The sequence below is a fragment of the Maylandia zebra genome, linkage group LG9 (assembly GCF_041146795.1).
Source record: "Maylandia zebra isolate NMK-2024a linkage group LG9, Mzebra_GT3a, whole genome shotgun sequence".
Lineage (NCBI taxonomy): Eukaryota > Metazoa > Chordata > Actinopteri > Cichliformes > Cichlidae > Maylandia > Maylandia zebra.
Window position 1 is genome coordinate 37,361,513 of NC_135175.1, and position 20,877 is coordinate 37,382,389.

At 47.5% G+C, this 20,877-nt stretch overlaps 2 protein-coding genes across 3 annotated transcripts; one reads left to right on the forward strand and one right to left on the reverse strand.

Moving 5' to 3' along the window:
- The first annotated feature begins 215 nt into the window (after positions 1–215).
- On the forward strand, positions 216–6,500 carry chodl (chondrolectin). Its single transcript, XM_014409931.2, has 8 exons — positions 216–428; positions 1,850–2,025; positions 2,102–2,280; positions 2,373–2,530; positions 2,629–2,670; positions 2,774–2,857; positions 2,931–3,027; positions 5,496–6,500. Exons 1-8 carry the CDS (start codon positions 332–334, stop codon positions 5,575–5,577), a joined length of 915 nt encoding a protein of 304 aa, XP_014265417.2. The 5' UTR covers positions 216–331; the 3' UTR covers positions 5,578–6,500.
- Positions 6,501–11,522: 5,022 nt separating this feature from the next.
- Positions 11,523–18,845, reverse strand: LOC101475030 (zinc finger Y-chromosomal protein 1). 2 transcript variants are annotated; one of them, XM_004570735.5, is made up of 4 exons: positions 18,641–18,845; positions 17,973–18,189; positions 13,335–13,649; positions 11,523–13,127 (listed from the first exon to the last, which is right to left on the reverse strand). In XM_004570735.5, the coding sequence occupies exons 1-4, from the start codon at positions 18,812–18,814 to the stop codon at positions 11,743–11,745; spliced, it is 2,091 nt and encodes a 696-aa protein (XP_004570792.3). In that variant the 5' UTR covers positions 18,815–18,845; the 3' UTR covers positions 11,523–11,742. The 2 variants fall into 2 exon arrangements, with proteins under 2 accessions (XP_004570792.3, XP_004570791.3); XM_004570734.5 differs by having other exon boundaries at positions 17,973–18,192.
- Between the last annotated feature and the right edge of the window lie 2,032 nt (positions 18,846–20,877).

Genomic DNA, 20,877 nt, shown 5'->3' on the forward strand with positions numbered 1-20,877 from the left:
GAGCCAATCAGCTGAGGCTCTGAGTAAATGAATTAAACGTGTGTGTGTGTGTGTGTGTGTGTGTGTGTGTGTGTGTGTGTGTGTGGTCCCCCGGGCTTTATTGAAGGAGGAGGTTACAGCTGTGGCTCAGTGGGCAGGATCGATGGAGGAGGAGGAGACAGGCGCTCCTCTGCCTCCCGCTTCACTTCAGAGTACAGAGACAGGAGAGGAAACATGGGCACCAGGAGCACGCTGACCAGAGGCAGGCTTTTATTTTGAAACGTCTCTGGAACAGCTCTCCACAGAAACACTTTTATTTTGTAGATTTAATTTCATATTTAAAGAAATAAAGATGACCTGCTCAAGGATCGTGATAATTAACCGACTGATGCTCGGGGTCGTTGTGGCGATGGGGATGGTCCAGGTGGAGGCAGCACGGGTGGTGAGCGGTGAGTACTGCAGTAATCCAATTACTTTTTAAACAGTGTGGCTCTTTTGAGGCGTGAAAAGTTTCCATGTTACAGAAACCTCAGTGTTGCAGCTCGCAGCGGCGCAGGCAGCAGCTCATCCTGCTGCACTTCATGTTTTCCACTCTGAAGGAAAACCAGCAGCACTGGTTTAAGTGGAAATACAGTTAAACCAGTGAAAAGAACCATTAATGTAGTGAGATATGTGACGTGTTCCCAGAGAGTCATTCACTGAAATCTGTCAGCCTTACAGGGATGCTCGTCCACCAAAGTACAGCCACATGTGTGTGGTGTGTGTGTCTGTGTACACGTCTGTGTATATGTGTGCATACCTGTGTGTATAAATGTGTGTCTACGTGTGTGTATAAATCTGTGTATACGTGTCTGTGTGTATGTGTGTTTATATGTATGTGTCTTTATACGTGTACGCATGTGTGTATACGTGTGTGTATACGTGTGTGCGTGTGTGTGTCTGTGGCTTTGATCACATTAAAGAATTTCTGACCTGTGCAAACATCATCTGACTGTGATCAGAGAAATGAAAGAGCTTTGTTCTTCTGTCAGGGTGAAACGTGACACCTGATCGAAGTGAGGATCGAGTCACACAAACCACTGCGAGTATTCAAACCATCGCCTTCATGGCAATGATGACACGCGGCCATCAGCTCAGATGCCTTCAACAGATTCGATAAAATAAACTTCACTTTGTGTCATATTTGTTGTCTGTTTGAGTCCTAGCTGATTTTCTGTAGACACTCACTACGACTGCTTCGTGTGTACATCTGGAGCTCCTGCAGATGTCAGAATACAGATGCAGCAGACAGATTGAGGAGGGGATAGGAGGCAGCCGCCCACAGCCGGGCGTGCTCGTACACACTCTTATGTGCGTTCTTGAAGCCGATGTTTTCAAGGTTTAGTAAAAATTTAAAAAAAAAGATGGGAGGTGAAGCAGAGTGCAGACTGAAGGTTCAGGGGACAGAGGAGGGGCGATGTGGGATTTGCAGGCCTACCACTGGGTGGTGTGTCTGGTGTAAGGTTTGCAGGTTTGTAATGGGTCATGTGGCCAGCTGATGTTTCAGAGATCTGTTCGATTTATCAGGGGAGCAGCTAAAATACCTGAACCACAGGCAGCAGGAACGGGTGGAGGAACAGTGGGTGGAGGGATGGGTGGAGGGCGGGCTGACAGCAGACAGATATATATGGAGCTCTTTAGTGGCTTTAACAGTAAAGTGATGATGGTGCAGAAGACACTCCAGCTAATCACTTAAAGTAGTGAAGTGTGTGTGTGTGTGTGTGCGCAACAGTGATTAACACACTGTTGTGCACACACACACACACACACACACACACACACTCAGTGCTGCTCTGATGCATCTTCCTGTGGGCGGGGCTCCATGTCTCAGGTCAGACAGTGTGTGTGGGCGGGGCCGAGCGTCCCTGCTATAAGATGGCGTACTTCCATGACGTGTCGAGCCGCGTCGCCTTCAGCGAGGCGCGTCAGGCCTGCGAGATGGACAGAGGAGCGCTTCTCAGCATCGAGAGCTCGACGGAACAGCGAGACATCGAGCACCTGCTGCAGGTGAGACCCACACCTGGTTCTCTCTAGACCCTCCCCTCCTTTTTCTGTGACCCTTTCTCCTTGTTTTTGTTTCCAGGAGCTGCGTTCAGGTGCGGTGGACAGGGCAGGAGGGGGCGGGGGCATAGCTGACGGGGACTTCTGGATCGGCCTGACTCGGGTGGAGGGAGTGGATCAGACTCAGTCGGAGCTCAGCAATGCCTTAACTTCCTGTCCGCAGCTCTACCAGTGGACCGACGGCAGCGTGGCCTCCTTCAGGTGAGCGTGATGTCAGAGCTGTGTCAGGTGACTCCCGGCATGTTTTACTAAAGGGGGTGGGTTGGGCTTAACCAACTGTGCTGATGATGCAGGAACTGGTACTTCGATGAACCATCCTGTGGAGGTGAGGCCTGCGTTGTCATGTACCATCAGCCAACTGCGCCTTCTGGTCTGGGCGGGGCTTATCTCTACCAATGGAACGACGACCGGTGCAACATGAAACACAACTTCATCTGCAAATACAACCCAGGTGCCATCAGCCAGTCAGCTTCAATCATAGATAAGCAGCCCTGGTGTTGTCAGCCAATCAGCTTCACTCACTCAGGTTCTTTACTTCCTGTCTTTCAGAGAGCCATCTGGTGAATGACACACCTGGTGGGCAGGATACAGGTAAGGAGGAAGGTCCATATAAGATCATAGAGGCAGGTGGAGCCATAGGTGGGACTCACCTGCAGCTCTGTATTAAGGCACAGGTGTGTTCTTGTGTCCATAGCAGTGACTGCAGGTGGAGGCGTGGCCACACAGCCTGCAAACAACGAAGACGTTCCACCTCAGGTCACCATGGCCGGAGCTTCAGGTAAGAAGACCTGCGACCTTTGACCTGATCTGGGCTCATGACCTAATGCTCAGGTGGTCTGGTGTCTCTGCAGGTATGCTGCTGCTGTACGTCGTCATCCCCACCATCCCCCTGCTGCTGCTCATCCTGGTGGCTTCTGCCACCTGCTGTTTTCAGATGCTCAGCAGAAGGTAAGACATGCAGAGCAGCTACGAATCCCATCATGGTCCTCTGCCGCTGCAGCGTTTCCTGCATGATTGTAATGAGTCAACTTGTTAACAAGCTGATTTACAGCAGCCGGAGGTGTTCACTCTGAGGGGACGTTTGGTGGGGATATCGAGTCCTGATGCTTTTAGGCAGGAGTCAGGTTTGGTCCTCTGATGCAGTCCTCACAGTGATAGAAAGACCAGCGTGTGTGTGTGTTGCTGGCATCAGTTCAGGAGTCTACAGCAGCAAAAAATCTGCTGACTTGCGTATTTTCGTTGGTTCTGTTCCCACTTTCCTCCACGACCCAGCTGGGTCAACTGAGCTCACCACTCACTCCTTAAAGCTGTCGAATCAGAAGCAGCGAGGCAGCGCTGGCTGACTCCAGTCCTGCCACGGCTTCAGCTGAACCAAAGCAGCTGTTTGCTTGCGGGATGGAGCTCAGTGTTGGAGCCTGATGGGGTCAGAGGTCAAAGGCAGATGATTAGGTGTGATAAATATCGCGCCTCTAACGTGGATCTGTAAATGCTGCAAAGCTCATGATGACCAGAGTCTGCCCCTTGGCAGGTTTCCAGATGTTTTCTATTTAGAGAGTAGGCTTAAAGGGGGAGGAGCTAGAACAGCTTGTTTCAGACAGAGTGTCAGACAAAGAAGGATTATTCTGAACATTTCTGACTTTTTCCCTGCAGCAGGGTAAGCATAGCTCCCTCTTCAGGTGAGAGTGTGTGGCATTTTATTCTTTGCCCTAGATCGAGATGACACCTGAAGTCCGGCTTTTACTTAGAGCACGTAAAGGGACGGCTGTGTGTTACAACCAGGAGGACGTCAGCCTGTCTGAGGACAGCTTTTAATGAATATGATGGAAACAAACACACAGAACATGAAGCAGCAGAGTATTCTGAAATAAGGTTTTAGTCCTTTTTAATGGGAGGAAGGTATGGTGTGAAGTGACACGGGATATGTGGAATGTATTACATATTACTTGTTACCTTCATTAAAAGTATGCAGTACTTAATTACGTGTCTGATAAAGTAATTCATTATACTACTCGTGACATTACTTTGTCATTATACTGGAAAATTACGTTTCAAACTGTCTCATAATTACAGTTAACAACATAAACCTGAGGCTACAGCCCCACACACATTAACACATCCCATAATGAGGACACACATGTGATCTTCCACCTTTGCTCTTATGTATGAACACAAATGGTAAATGGCCTGTATTTGTATAGCGCTTTAAATGGCCTGTATTTATATAGCGCTTTACTAGTCCCTAAGGACCCCAAAGCGCTTTACACATCCAGTCATCCACCCATTCACACACAAAGCAAAGATGGAAACCAGCACAAAGCAGTTGTCATTGTGATTAAACTGTAGAAACATGAAAAAGTAGAAAAACAGCCTGACTGCTCATCAGCTTGTTACCTGTTGAAGTTCAGGCTCTGGCTACTGGACTGGGGTCTGCATACTCTCAGCTTTAACATCAGTCTGGGTTCTTGGCTAGCTTAGCGTTAGCACATGCTAGCTGTGTCCAAATTCAGAGGCTGCATCCTTCTGAGGACCCGGCGCACACAGACTGCGAAGGCCAGGTCCTCAGGAGGTCAGGTAAGCCAGAAGTAAATTGAATGGTCTAGCCTTCAGACTTGCGTCACCGCTGTCTCGTTGGAGTTTAATAAACTCAGCCCTCTGCTCCTTGCTGTCTAAAGTATAACAGGACACTGGAGTAAATTCTCAACCGTCTCACACTTTTGTTTAATCAGTTTTCTGTTTGACGTTTATTAAGCTGTGTGAAAACTATAATCTCAGCCAAACCAATTTACTCAGGAACAAAACCAAGCAGATATTTGAAGTTTACACAGCTGCATTCTCGCCTAAAAATATGTTAAAAGTTTATTTTGTGACCCAGAAAGAGTAATAAGAGTAATATTAAAACTTTGTAGCGGCCACCATTGTTGTAAACTGGAATTGGCTGAATTCTGGGATATGATGGGCCACGAGGGACACACTCGACCCATCCTTCAAATCTGGGGAAAAGGAGGACGCATTTACGAATCTGGATATCCTTCGTCGGGTCGCTGTGACATAATCGGCCTACAAATGCGGCCTCAGGAGGATGCAGCCCATCAATTTGGACGCCCCTGCTGTCTGGTTAGCTTAGCGTTAGCACATGCTGTCTGTGCAGCTGTGACATTACTGCAATACTGAAAAATGTAATATTATTCTTGTTACACCCAACACTGGTCACTGATCAGAGTAACTGATCAGAATCATTGATCAGAGTCATTGATCAGTTCCTGATGGTGGTTGCTGCCTGTGTCGGTCAGACTGAACCTTTGGCTCCTCTTTGCTTTCCTGCAGTTTGAGATGGTTAATATGTGACTTTCACTCGACTCTTTCCATGACAGCGGCCGTTCTAGTGACGATGTCAACATATCTCTCTCTCCACCTAGTGATTCCCGAACCAAGACACCTGGCGACCAATCAAATCTGTGGATTTCCGGGTCACCCAAAGCTGACAGCATGGAGGTCTGACATCACAGGACAGTGTCAGCAGGGCAGAGGGAGGACATCACTCTACGGTCAAACCAATCAATCATCTTCATCGCAGGGTGTTTACGGACAGGCGGCAATGTCATCACAGAGACTTCTTCTTCTGTACTTCTTATTCCAGTTTCCTTTCTCTCGTTTTATCAACCGTCCCTTTGCTCTTCTTCAATCTCCCCCACTTCCTCCTCGTTTCTTTTTTGCTCCCCTCTTCTTTGTCCTCCTTGATTACTCCTTTTCTTCCCTCCCTGCTCCTCCTCTTGTTACTGTCAGCCAGACGCTCCATGTTTAATTAAACGAGTAAATTGGGTGAAGTTAATGCGTCCCTCGGGAGGTGGAGTCACAGCAGAGGTGCGTTTGATTTCACAGAGAGCTGATGAAGCAGCTGCTCCACGGAGACGGGGGGTGTTAACAGACCAGTTAATAACTGAGGAGAGTTAGAGGGTCGGAAAAGTTTTCAAGAAAATAAAATAAGGGTGGAGCTTGAAGCTGAATGAGTCCCTCTGAGGATCGCGTCCTCGGATCACTGATTGGTTATTCAGACTTCAGATGTGAGGGATCAAAAACTAATAATACTCATGTTTGTAAAATGCTCTCTTCCTGAATATCAGCTCACCTGGATCAGCCTCAGGCTCCGCACACGTTGTCCTCTGGCAGTTTTTATGGTCATGATTGGGCAAGTGGCATCCCGAGGCGTAACAACCGCTGTAACTCAGGTGTGGAGATGAGTTTCAGGAGGGCCACCTAATACTCCGCCTTAAGTCAAAACACACCTGAGCTGTGGATCAGAAACACAGCTGTCAATCAGTGTGACGGTGCTGCTGAGGACGACGTAATTGACTGATCAACAGCTTCAGTTTAAAACACGAATACTCGTCAGAGCCCTGGAGGACGTTTCACCTCTCATCTGAGAAGCTTCTTCAGTTCTAAGGTCAAATGTTGGGGAGTCCCAGATATAAACCTAGTGGGATTTTCCCCCCACAGAGGGACAAAGGACCCCTGATGATCCTCTAATCGCCTGAGCCAAGGTGGGAAACTGGGTGTGGGTCCCAATCAGCCAGAGTTTCGGGTGAGTTCATTGTGAAAGCTGGCTCCACCTTATCATGCGCATTCCTGAGGTCAGATGGCCCAGGATGTGAGTGGGCGTTAAGGCATCTGGGAAGGATCTCAAAACTGGATTATAGATGGCAGAGAGTTGGTGTCGTAAACCCCCGCCTCTGTTCAAAGATGGTCGCTCACAGTGGACATAGATGCTTCTTTCACTCCTCTTTCAAACCATCTGTCCTCTCTGTCCAAAATGTGAACATTGGCATCCTCGAAAGAGTGACCTTTATCCTTAAGATGCAGATGGACTGCTGAGTCTTGTCCTGTGGAGGTGGCTCTTCTGTGTTGTGCCATGCGCTTGTGAAGTGGTTGTTTGGTCTCTCCAATGTAGAGGTCTGGGCATTCCTCGCTGCACTGTACAGCATACACCACATTGTTAAGTCTGTGTTTTGGCATTTTGTCTTTCGGGTGAACCAGTTTTTGTCTGAGCGTGTTGCTGGGTCTGAAATGCACTGGGATGTTGTGCTTGGAGAAAACTCGCCTGAGTTTCTCTGATACACCGGCTACATAGGGGATGACAATGTTGTTGTGTCTGTCCTTCTTATCCTCCCTCGCTGGTGTCTGGTCTTCTTTTCTGTGCTGACTTTAAGAACGCCCATTTAGGATAGCCGCACGTTTTGAGTGCTTCCTTTACATGTGTGTGTTCCTTCTTTTTCCTTCAGGCTTAGAGGGAACATGTTCTGCCCGGTGGTGTAGGGTCCTAATTACTCCAAGGTTGTGCTCCAGAGGGTGATGGGAGTCAAAGAGGAGGTACTGGTCCGTGTGTGTGGGCTTCCGGTAAACTTCGATGTTGAGTTTGCCGTTCTCTTCAATGTGCACGGCGCAGTCCAGGAAAGGCAGACAGTTGTCCTTTGTGTCTTCCCTGGTGAACTTGATGTTTTTATCCACAGCGTTAATGTGCGCAGTGAAGGATTCCACTTCTTGTGTCTTGATTTTGACCCAGGTGTCGTCCACATATCTGTACCAGTGGCTGGGTACTCTTCCTTTGAAAGAGCCAAGAGCCTTCCTTTCCACTTCCTCCATGTAAAGGTTGGCTTCAATAGGTGACACGGGGGAGCCCATGGCACAGCCATGTTTTTGTCTGTAAAAGCCTTCGTTGTATTTGAAATATGTATTGGTGAGGCAGAGGTCTAACAGTGTGCAGATCTGATCGGGTGTGAAGTTGGTCCTGTCCTCCAAGGAGCTGTCTTCTTGTAGTCGTTTTCTGACAGTTTCCACGGCCTCCGTGGTGTGTATGCAAGTGAAGAGAGAGACTACATCAAAGGACACCATGGTTTCATCTGGATCCAGGGTAAGTTTCTGGACCTTGTCGGTGAAGTCGGTGGAGTTCTTGATGTGGTGTGGGGTGTTCCCCACGAGAGGAGCAAGGAGGGTAGCAAGGTGTTTAGCAATGTTATAAGTGGCTGAGTTTATGCTACTGACTATGGGTCTGAGTGGGACAGCTTCCTTGTGGATTTTAGGAAGTCCGTAAATGCAGGGTATGGCATCCCCTGGGTAAAGGCAGTGGTATCTAAGGCGGTCAATGATTTTGTCCTTTTCAAAGTCTTGAAGGCAAGCTATAACTTTCTTTTTGTAGCTGCTTGTGGGGTCTCGCTTTAAGGCTTCGTAGATATTGTTGTCACTGAGGAGAGTAGTGATCTTTGTGTGGTAATCTGTAGTGTTTAGGACCACGGTGCATCTTCCCTTATCAGCTGGTAAAACAGTGATGTTGTGGTCTTTGCTCAGGGAAGCGATGGCCTTCTTTTCCTGTATTGTGAGGTTGGACGGAGGGACTTTGGCACTGGAGAGCGTGGCTGAGACTTTCATCCTGATTTGCTCTGCTTCTGTCTGTGATAATGTATTAATCCATATGGCAGATTCTGTGGCTGTGATGAGGTCCACTATGGGCAACTGTTGTGGAGAAATGGCAAAATAGAGTCCTTTGGCTAATACTCTCTCTTAAGGTTCAGTGAGATTCCGGTCTGAAAAGTTCTTTACCCATTTCTCCTGACTGTCTTCAGGTGTGTTTTCTTCTCTGGGTTGTGTAGGTTCAGAATGAGGAGTGTGTGTGTTTTTGAAAGCAAGGTGTGAAATTTCCTGCGTTGTCTTTCTTTTCCTTTAGAGTGTTGGCCTTGTTGAGCCTTGTCCACAAACTTGTAAACCTCTTCTAAGATTGGAGAGGGTAGAAGGATTTCCGGTTCCTGCAGAGTCTGGCTGATCTCGATCTGGAGGGCATCTATAGTGAAATGGACCTGTCTTATCCTTTCACAGGTGGGGCCAGGTTTCACAATGAGCTCACCCGAAACTCTGGCTGATTGGGACCCACACCCAGTTTCACACCTTGGCTCAGGCGATTAGAGGATCATCAGGGGGTCCTTTTGTCCCTCTGTGGGGGGTCACTCCCACTAGGTTTAAATCTGGGACTCTCCACCATTTGACCTTAAAACTGAAGAAGCTTCTCGGATGAGAGGTAAAACGTCTTCAAGTAACTTAAAGAAGTCCAGACGCTTTTCTTTGCAAGCTCCTTTGACTATGATGACCTGGATGACTGAGAACCTTCACAGACATATGGCTAATGTGGTTTGGGGGCGGAGCCTGAGGCGGATTGTTTTCACCCTGATACCTGGCTGACGTGTTTGCACATCATTCCTTCTGTGCTTCGGTTTAACGAGGCCTCCGATGCTGCAGCTCCTTCGCCTCATGACATGAACATGACCTGAACGTGTTCTGAGCATGTGCAGAAACCAGACGAGTCTGCTCATGCTCAGAACACGTCACATGTCTGTGTTTGATGGAGCCTCTGCACATTTATGTTCCTGTAATAAATGTGGAGTTTTTCTGTGTTTTTATTGTTGTAATGTCGGTGATTTCAGGTGGTGATCCAAATGTTACTTTAAATACTGTTTGTGTTACACTGTCGCTGCAGCTCAGTCTGTCGTGAGATAGTTTCGCTTTAGCAAGATGTGATTCGGGGCGTGAGAACGTGCTGATCACCTGACCCTGGGACAGGCGAGACCAGCTGAATGGCCTCAGTCTCTGGGTCAGGTGACTTCTCTAACCTGCTGCTGTGTAACACCACCTGTCTGCAATGTGCCAGTAGCTTTGCATCTCACTTTAAACCAAGGCTGTCCAACTCCAGACCTCCAGGGCTGCTGTCCTGCAGGTTTTAGATGTGTCAGCTGATTCAAATGGCTAAATGACCTCCTCAACGTGCCCTGAAGTTCCCTAGCATATCGAGACTCTCCACACCGTTACATATGTAATGGTTTCCCTGGGTCTTTTCCTGTCTCTCACTAATAGAACCAAGGTTACACCATAACCATACGTTCTCCAGAGGCCTGTTAATGAACTTATCATATGATTCAGGTGTGTTGACCCAGGGTGAGAGCTAAAACCTGCAGGACACCGGACCCTGAGGCCTGGAGTTCCCCACCCCGGCTCTATAACCTTGGTTCTGTGATATAACAACAGACCCCGCCTCCTCCGTCAGCTGGAGTCGATACTTCCTGATGTGAAGGTTTCTGCATGTTCTGATTGGTTTGAGAATAAAGTGTCCAGCTGGGTCCATTTTACCTGAATGTGCTGGCGCTCAGCGGTCACAGAGGCTGTATGGATGGCGCCCCCTGCAAGGACACAGCTGAGCTGTGAACCAATCATTGAGCTGTACAACTGTCTGAGATCATGTGAATAAATTTGTACCTGCAGATAATCAGTGGTGATGTTTGACTTCTTTGTGTGCAGCATAGCTGTTTGCTCACAGCTGGACTGAGGTTTCTATTTACATGAGACAACAGGTGCAAAAGTCTTGAGCCACCCCTTATCTCTTTATACAGGTCTTCTGTGGACATTGACTGCTTTTTCCACTCCTGTCCATTACTTGTACCTGACATTGTCACATAGGGCTGTGCGATATGACCAAAATCTCATATCCCGATATAAGACATCTATCGTCCCGATAACTATATAAATCACAAAAATTTAACATTTTCTGTAAATTCTGTGAATCTCGGGCAGCTCGACCTGCCTGAAGTGTTTCCAGCTGCGCGTCATGTAGCTGGAGTCGAGTGTTTTAACTGATGCATGAAACGATACATTTTTAGACAAAAGTTGTAACGGCGCCGTTTTCTTTGTATTTATTACACGGCGTGCTGCGGGGAAAAGCCTGTTCTAACGTTTGACTCTAAGGTTTATTTTTTAGCACCTGGCATCTTTTTTTGATTCTCATCCGTAAACACATCTTTCACGTGATTCAGTTTATTTTGAAAAGTCTCAACAGGATCTTGAGCTTTATTGTGAAAGCTTTATGTGGAACATAAACAAGCGGACACGCGATGGTGTTACCGTCGTTGTTGCTAACGACAACGCATAAAAACAGGCGCTTGTCTGTCCGTAGTGTGGTTATATTAAATATAAGAGAAAGAGAGAACTTTAAGAAATTAATAATAACTACAGTGACATCAGAACATGAAAAAAATATTGCCGTAAAGTTTATTTTGCAACACCACGAAACAAACGATAGCGTAAAATGAAACGACAGATGTTTATATATCGTCATCGATATATATCGTTATATCGAACAGCCCTAGTGTGACATGTCTCTGAACTCAATCATTCAAGCATTAAAAGGCTCGTAACGCGAGGGATGAGTGTTGTGTCTGCACACCTGAGCAAAGAGCCAGGTGTATGTTGTTTTTGTCAGCTCTTTGCTCCCAGCAGTCACACAAACACATTTCTTTAACTGACCCTTTAAACTGCCAAAGATAACACAGTTACACTCCTCCTCCACACCGATTGGTCACCGTCAATATTAATGAAATCATGTGACTGAACCTTGAGAAACCACAGAAGCAGTGATTTAACCATCTTTAATGAAACCATGATACAGACAAATAAAGTTTGATTCAAACTCCTTCTACCATAATCTCAGCTGATCTGAGACCAGCCCGCCAGCCAATCAGCTGCCTCTGCTTGTCTTTGAACATCATGAGACCCTCTGAGAGCTCCGTCTGTTTGTCAAACCCTGCAGAGCTGCTCGGGTGCATCAAGACTCCGTGAGCGCGCTCACTGCTGTCAGGTGGCGTCCAGCTGCTGAGCGGCGTCCATGTCGTCCTCAGACAGTTCTGCCGCGCAGTCCACCACTGTCTCCTCCTGTTTGTACGTCAGAACCGCGTCGTCGTCAAAAAGGATGGGCGGGGCCTCCTCGTCTGGCGGTGTCCCAACACCGTGCATGCGCTTCCTGTGCTGCTGCAGGTTGCCGTGGCGGTTGAAGCGGGCAGAGCAGAGGTCGCAGGCGAACGGGCGCTCCCCGGTGTGGATGATGACGTGCCTGGCAAGCTGCGAGCGACACTTTTTGTCCTTGCCGCAGATGTGGCAGACGAAACTCTGCGGCAGGCGCGCCCCATTGGCATGGACGACCTCTCGGTGCCTCTTCAGGTGGCTGAGGCGGCGGAAGCGGCGGCTGCAGAAGTCGCAGGCGAAGGGCCGGGCGTCGCTGTGGATGGTGGAGTGGCTTGCAAGCAGCGACCGAAACTTGAACACCTTGCTGCAGACGGTGCACGGGAACGCCTTCTCAGAGGTGGCGGTGCTCCTCCTGCGGCTGGCACTGGCGTCGCCCGCCCTGACCCGCAGGTGCACGCGGACTTGGTGCTGTTTGAGGCAGGTGGCACGCTGGAAGCTGCGCAGGCAGACGCCACAGCGGTGAGGCTTGTCACCTGTGTGGATGCGGGCGTGAGCAGTGAGCAGCGCCTCAGATTTGAGCCGTTTCCCACACACGCCGCAGGCAAACGGGGCGTCCAGTGGGCTGTCTTCTCCATTGACATGGTTGCTGTGGACCAGGACTTTGTGGCGTTTGAGCTGGTACTGGCGAGCGAACTTGCGGCCGCAGATGTCGCAGAGGTGCGGCCGCTCGCCTGTGTGCGTCTGGAAGTGGACAGCGAGCTGCGACCTGCACTTAAACTCTTTGCCGCAGAAGTCGCAGAGCAGTGAGCTCGGCCGCGGGGGCTCGGCGGTGCCGTCCACGTGCACAACCTTCTTGTGGTGCTCAAGGTCATTGGCCCTCATGTAGGCCTTGGGGCAGAGGTCGCAGCTGTGCGGCTTCACCCCCGAGTGGATGACCTCGTGCGTCTTGAGCCGCGAGCGGCAGCTGAACGTCTTGCCACACACGGCACACAGCCACGCCTGAACCTGCCGCTGTTTCTCCCGTTTGGCGACGCCGTCTGGATGCAGCCGATTCAGGTGGTGCTGCAGGTTGTCGCGGCGATTGAAGCGCAGTTCACACAGGTGGCAGGCGAACGGCTTCTTCCCCGTGTGGATGAAGGAGTGGCGAGCCAGACTCGACTTGTTCTTCATCACTTTGCCGCAAACGTCGCACACGGTGCTGTCGAGCTCCAGCTTCACTGCGGCCACATCCTGGGAGTCCGCCGGCAGGGCTCCGGGAGCCGCGGGGAGCGCAACACCTGCAGGGACACGAGAGGAAAGACTTAAGCCAAGGATAACATCAGATTAATCCTGATTTACACAAGAGTAAAAAACAACCTCACGACGAGTTAAAGTCGAGTTAATCCAGAGTTAAAGCAGTCTAAAAAAAAAATGTGAATGAGTGGAAATAAAAATTTTAATACTTTTAAGCTACAAATATTAAACGTCAGTAAAATCTGACTCACCTCCTTCAGATGGAGTCCAGGTGGGGTCAGCTGTGACGTCCTCCTCCACTGTCATGACCTCCGCCTCCTCTTGTTGGTCAGTGTCAGATGACTCGTGGCGGCGGCGGCGACTCTTTTTGTCAGTATTGGAGCTCTGAGGTACCAACCGTCTCCTCTGAGTCCTGGACTTGGCTGGGGTGGGTTCATCGGAGAGTTTGGGGGCGGGGCGGATGATTCTGGTTCTGGTCCTGTTGGTGGTGCAGTGCTGCAGCAGAGCGCCCCCGTCTGGTCCGTCAGCTCGGACGGCGATGCACTGCAGCAGCATCGCAGACGAGCCTGCACACAAAGACCGGCGTCAGAGCGGGACGAGGACCAGGACTCAGAATCTGAGTCTGTGATGCAAACTGACCCACAGAATCATCACTGACGGGTTAATCATGGTTTTATTCGTGTAATACACAGACTACAAACACCACTATCACTACTGTGCACTATTTAATTTACCTGCAATAGCCCACACTGGAAATGCAAACACTGTTTATTTTTCTAATATTTTTATTGCGGGTGAGACTTTAATGCGTTAATTGTGATTAATTCATTTTTTTAAAAAGTTACTAATTTAATCGCACTTTGCATTCCAAGCAAAGGGGAACTATTGTCAGTGCATGATTTCCTTTTATACCAATTACAGTGATGCACAAAACAAAGCTACAAAGAATCAGAAGAAAGCACATTGCTAGGACTGATCAGAGGCAAATTTCATTTCCAAAGACTACCCAATGGAAGCTTTGATAAAAGTGAGGTTTTGTGCAAACTGTGCAAAAACGAGTTTGGATACCACCCAAAGCATTTCAACCTTACGGTACCATCTAAATGCAAAACATGTTTCAGGGAGCACAGAAACTGTGGGAGCTGACCAAACTTGATGAAATGACTGGCTTCAGGACCAAAATTAGTAAGTCAACATCGGACAAACTATGTTACTATCTCCCATAATGGATTGCTCTGGACTGTAGACCACTACCAGTGGTAGAAGATAGGGGGTGCTACAGTTTGCGTCAGGTGATCCAACTTTCCAACTGCCTGAAAACTGACTTTTTGACACTGAAAAGCAAAATGAGATGTATTACAGACAGCCCTGCAAATATGGAGGAACTACACCAGGAGCAAACAAGACTGGGGCAACAGAAAGAGCCACTCATACAGGATATTTCCACACGGTGGAATTCAATCCTGTATGTGGTGTCTCGTCTGCTAAAGTATCAAGAGGTTGTTTTTGCTGCTTTGGGCAAACAAAAGCACAAGCTAGTCATTTTAACTCCACCAGAGCTGGTAAACCACCAAACGCTGGCCACTGTTGTTGAGCCATGCAGGTAAATAAAACTATTTTTAACTTATTGTTACTGTTTCTTCAAAACGCTCTGTAGTTGACAGTTATTGTGGAGATGAATAACGACTTTCTTGAACTGTCTACTACAGGTGTGTGGCTGAGCTTCTTGGAGGTGAGACATGTCTCATGTTCAGTGGTTTTACCTGCTTTCTGCCACCTGCATCTCACCATGGAGGTCTCTGATGATGACTCAAACTACATGGTGAAATCTAAGACCGCCTTCACAAAGGACCTGTCCCAACCATCAGTGGCTCCCGATAGCTGCTGTGCTTCAGCCACACTTTAAGGATTTAAAGCAGTGCTCCCCAACCCCCAGGCCACGGACCACTGTCATTTGGTACCGGACTGCAAGAGTTGAGGCTCGGGTGTGAAACTGATGGTTTTCAGGGTTTTTATCGTTAACTCGGTTTCCATGGGTCTTTTCCTGTGTTGTAGTTGTGTGTCTTATTTTGGAAGAAGAATGCACACGTTACCATAGCGACCAGAGAGCATTAAAGGGCAGAGAGGAGGATGTTATTCTCAATGTTGCTGGCGCATTTCAGGAGAACGCTGCTAATAAAGTTACACAAGTACACAGTGAATTAGCGTTTATTATTTTATATACAAAATACCACCGTTTATGCCTTGGTCCTATCATTTTATTTTGTTGTATTTATCCGGGACACCTCAAAGGCCGGTCCGTGGTGCAAAAAAGGTTGGAGACCACTGATTTAGAGTGTCTTGCAAGGGGAGAGCGAGAAGAGGTTTGGACCAGCTCTGCTGCAGTAACAGTGTAACAATGCCACCACAAAGGAGCCAGCAAAGACAAAGAGCCTCCTCCTCTCTGATTCAGATGAGGAAGCCCTGTGTAAAAGGGCCCTGAGTTTGTACACAGCAGAATCCACCATCAGCCAGACAGACTGCATGCTGCAGTGGTGGTCCAGTTGAGCAGCGACGGTCCAGTTGAGCAGCGACCCACCTACACCTTCTGTCCTGGCCTGCAAGTATCTGATTGGTCCTGCCACTTCTGTCCCATGTGACAGACTGTTCTCACTTACAGTAACATAGCAACAAAATTAGAGCTGCTCTGAACATGTGAACAGGCTAGTTTGTCCAAGTAACTGGCTGAAAGAGACCGACAGTAAATAAGCATGGAGGTATTGTGAGTCCAACGGGTTTGTTATTTTTGCACTAAAATGTTCGATGATCACACTGTTTTTGTCACGGACCCAGTTCCAAGGATTCGGGGTCCGTGAGCAGTCTGGACTACTATTGTAGTTATTATCATTATTATTGTGGTTATTGTTATTATGGTTGTGTCTGCTGTCCTGTTTTCCGTGTTGGTGTACTGTCAGGTGTTTATGGGTGTGTGCATGTGTGTGAGGGTGCGGTCGTGGCAGGCACTTCTAGGCCTGGTGGGTGTGGCCCTGCCAGCTGACCGGTCCCACCCAGGAATCCACACACACCTGGCGCCGATCAAGCCTCGTCAGAGGAGCTTCAAAACAGTGTGGCTGAGAGCTCCTCGACGCTGGATCGTTGAGTGACTTCCCGTCAGTCTTAGTTTATCGTGCAAGGTTAGTGCAAGTCTGCCGTTAGGTTTTGTACTCACGACTGCCTTTTGTATGCGTGTTTCCTCAGGAGGAATTGTGGCGACCAGGAGGCAGCACACGGACAGTACACAGGGAACGGAGACAGAGCACGGGATAAAGGAGAAGACACGGAACGGGAGTTGGGATCGCACGGGGAGTTTATTGTTGTTTGGATTGTCACCACTGTAAATAAACGCACTGCCTTCAGCGCTAAGTCCTGCATTTTGGGTCCTCATTTCTCACATCCCCACGGTCTGCCAGCCAGACCGTGACAGTTTTAGCCTAATGTACAAAATAATGTTGGCTAAGGTTACTCAGAGTTTAAAGGTGAAGCTGCTCAAATAACCTTTTATGTTTCTGCCTTATTTTTTTAAGAAGAAAAACTGCACTTTGTTTTTATTATTATTATTATTTAAAGACGATATCATTTTGAAAATGTACTTAAAGTAACACTTTATTTTAAGTCTTCCAATTTTATCCAGTGATATTATTTTTGTTTTTGTTTTGAATTGAAATGTAGTTTAAATGCCTTCTCCCCATAAATTAAAAGCTTGAGATTACAATAGTCATGTGCATGTCTATTATTTGATTCTGTCGCACACTAAATTCCTTTAAAATTAAAAAAATAAATAAAAACATTTGTGCTTCGGAGCAAATTTTCTTGTGCGATTAATTGAGATTAATTACAAAGCCTCTAATAATTATATTTGATATTTTTTTATTCAAATGTATACAGTGGAGAAGAATTGTGCACCTCACCCTCCTTATTTCTACATGTCTGCACTGAGTAGATGCTCTAAATCGCATTGTACATGTGACAATGATATTCTATTCTATCCATTTGAAACAAACCTGGTTCAATCATAACCTCTGAGGGCGGTTTACAGGGAGGCCGACCACCACTTTTCTTCTTCTGTAGTAATTATTTCTTAAAATCAGTTCTTATTAATATTCTTGTTAACGTTAAAGGGATGGTTGGCTCAACAGAGCTCTGACTTTTTGTCAGCTTGGCTACAGTGCTGAAGAGAAACCTGGGGTTGTTCTTCTTCAATCAGTGGATCGGGGCGAAGACGCTCAGGGGCGAGCGCCTCAGCACCTCACTTCAAAGTTCAGACTAAATTAGATCTATCAGCACTGACGCAACGATCTAAGCTGACTGATTAAACATTCCACCTTAAAAGCAGCCCATGAGGTAAAGGTGGAATTAAGTCCAGTAGCTTCTCGTGACGGAGACGCACCATCAAACACCTTTAAACCCCAAACTGCCAAAATCCATCAGAGAAGCTTCGCCGACCAGCAAAAACCTGGGAGTCTCAGCGACGTGCACGAAGTGCAAACACAACCAGCTCCAGCCCCCACACCAGCGAGCAGGAAGCACCGCCCAACTGGACCCGTCACTATGACGACAACAGGTGACAACCAACGGGCTTCAGAACAAAAGATGGCAGCAGGTGAAAAGTTCAGGTGAACCTCAGTAAGAACCGGAACATAATTTTATTTAACGAGCAGCAAAAATATAGTAAAGACGATCAGATGTCACGATCAGCTGACTCTGATTTTATTTGATTTTTAGGGAAACCTAAAAATCAAATAATTTACATATTAAATAAAGTTTAAAACTAACATTTAAATAAAATCTTTTTTCCCCCCATTAAGTTCTTTGAAAGTTTCCTCCCTCCACCTGCAGGGCGGCGCTCTCACCTGAGTGTCTCCAGCTCAGCTGCTGACTCAGCAGGTCCACCTGGACGGCGGCGTCCCTCCTCTCTGCCGCCTCGCTCTGACAGCCCACCTCCTTCCTGTCCTCCTCGGGGCTCTCCCACTGGCAGCCCACCTCCTTCCTCCTCTCCTCCTCTCCTGCAGCTCCCAGCAGGAAGAGCTGCTTTTCTTCTGCGGGAGGCTCCATCTCCCACAGCGCCCCCTGCTGGTCCGAACAAACCACCGTCAGGTTATTTCAGCTGGTACCCGGACAGGAAGTAGTCACACTGACTCCGCCCACTCAGACTGAAGCGCGAAGAGTCACTCAGATCGATAACCAACGATTTCCAATCGATAAGAATTAACCGCTTAAATGTTTGAAGCTGCATCACGTGACCACGAATTCACTCTGAAGGCTTTAAAGAGCGTATGGAGTTAGACTCCTCTCGGCCACCGTACACACGCTAAAACAGCGCAAACTGCGCTTCATTACACAGCCACGCCCCGTCCGAAGATCAGTAACCTGACCGTTAACAGGCACCGACAATCTCATCAATAATGTGATCAATAACTTGATGTTTATCTATGATAGCCGTTAGCGCCATGCTAACAGCAACTAGCAGAGGCTAACGGCCCTTTGACCGGCAGAGGAGCCACGGAGCGGCTTCAGGTACCTGAGAGCGGCGGAATCCGGGGGGAGAGCTGCGAGCAGAGAACAGCTTCAGTATGAATCCGAAAACTCGGGAAAACAGCGAAACACAGCGGAACGGCAGGCCGCACACGCACTGCTGCTGCTCTTCTTCTGCTCCTCTGTAGCTTCCCCTGCAGCAGCTCAGTGCTGCCCCCATCTCAGCGGCCACACCGGGAACTCTTCTTCTTCTTTATATTGTTTATTGGCGGTTGGCAAACAGCAAAATGGTGCATTACCGCTACCAACTGGTGTGGAGTGAGCACCGAAATGACAAAAAACAAACAAACAATTCAAATCCTCCCAAACGAATGAGTCTGAATTAAAAACCAAAATATGGCCCGATAACTTTCACTTCTAGAGTTCTTGTGAAATAAATCAAGGTAGTCCAGTTTCACTTTCATATCACCAAGCTTTCTGATCAATTGTCTTCTTTTAGCATCATATTTCTGACAATGCATTAAAACATGTTGTGTTGTTTCTGGGGCGATCGTGGCTCAAGAGTTGGGAGTTCGTCTTGTAATTGGAAGGTTGCCGGTTTGAGCCCCGGCTTGGACAGTCTCGGTCGTTGTGTCCTTGGGCAAGACACTTCACCCGTTGCCTACTGGTGGTGGTCAGAGGGCCCGGTGGCGCCAGTGTCCGGCAGCCTCGCCTCTGTCAGTGCGCCCCAGGGTGGCTGTGGCTACAATGTAGCTTGCCATCACCAGTGTGTGTGACAGGTTGTGTAAAGTGCTTTGGGGTCCTTAGGGACTAGTAAAAGCGCTATACAAATACAGGCCATTTACCATTTTACTTCTTCTCTATTGCAGTCACACTTTCCTAAACAGTGTTTTCCTATTAAAAACAACATGTTATTCAAACCAGTGTGCCCAAATCTGAGTCGAGCTATAACCGTCTCCTCTCTCCTGTTCCTTCCTCTGCTTCTCATTTCGCCTGTTTTCCTTTGGATTTTTCATCCTTTACTCTCTTCCTCCCATTGCTTTTGCCACCTTTCTTTCATTTTATGCTGTATTCTACTCTTGCTCTCTGTCCTACTGATATCCACATCCACCAGCGGTCTCTTTGTAGCTTCCTTTGCCATTCTGTCTGCTATTTAATTTCTCTTAACTCGTCACTGATCCTTTTCCCTACCTTAAATTCAGGAACAATAAATGCTATCCCGCTTTGGTTGGCTGTATTCCTTGATGCATCTGTGTAGATTTTGACATAACTGTAATACCGATTAATATATTCCTGCACTGTATGTGAGTTTAAGATAAAAATCCCTGTTCTTGTTCTTTTTGTTCAGTAGTGTGAAATCTACTAAATCATCAGGGAGTATCATGGTGGTATCTGGATCAGCTACAACATCTCCAGCACCATCAGGCTGAGCACAGGAGCTCCTTGGGCTGTGTTCTCAGCCCTCTGTTGTTCACTCTCCTGACACACAACTACACCGCCCTACACAGCTCTAACCACATCATCAAGTTCGCTAACGACACAACCGTGGTTGGACTCATCAGCAGCAACGACGAGTCAGCGTACAGAGATGTGGTTCAGCAGCTGGCGTTCTGGTACAGAATAGAATAGAATTAGAATTCAACTTTATTGTCATTGCACATGCACAGGTACAGGGCAACGAAATGCAGTTTGCATCCATCCAGAAGTCCTTTAGTGATATAGATATATTACAATATATATTAGCAATAATATAGATATGTGAGTATATTACAGAAATGGGTCTATTATGGTATGTTATAATGTACACGGTATGAAGTATGTTGTGAATATTCTATAACTATAAGTATGTACAGGCTGTAGTGAGTACAAGCTATGTACAGGATATGAACAGGATATAAATATGAAAAACTATACAGAATATGAAATAAATAACTTTACAGAATCTGAGATATACAGCTATACAGAAATGGGAACTATGCAAGTTGTAAACAGTTGTAGGATTAAAGATTATCGAATGTACAGAATGATTATTTACACAGTGCAGTTAAGATAAGTGAGGGTGTAGATAGTTTCTACAGAGGCTATAAAGTGCTAGTGGTTGTGAGTGGTGGTTCAGTCCATGTTATTATTGTGTGTTTGAGGGTACAGTTGTCCATTGTGTGTGTGTGTATGTTCAGTCCATGTGTTAACGTGGGTCAGATGTCAGGAGGCAGAGTTCAGGAGTCTGACAGCTGTGGGGAAGAAGCTGTTCCGGTACCTGGTGGTCTTAGTCCGGAGGCTCCT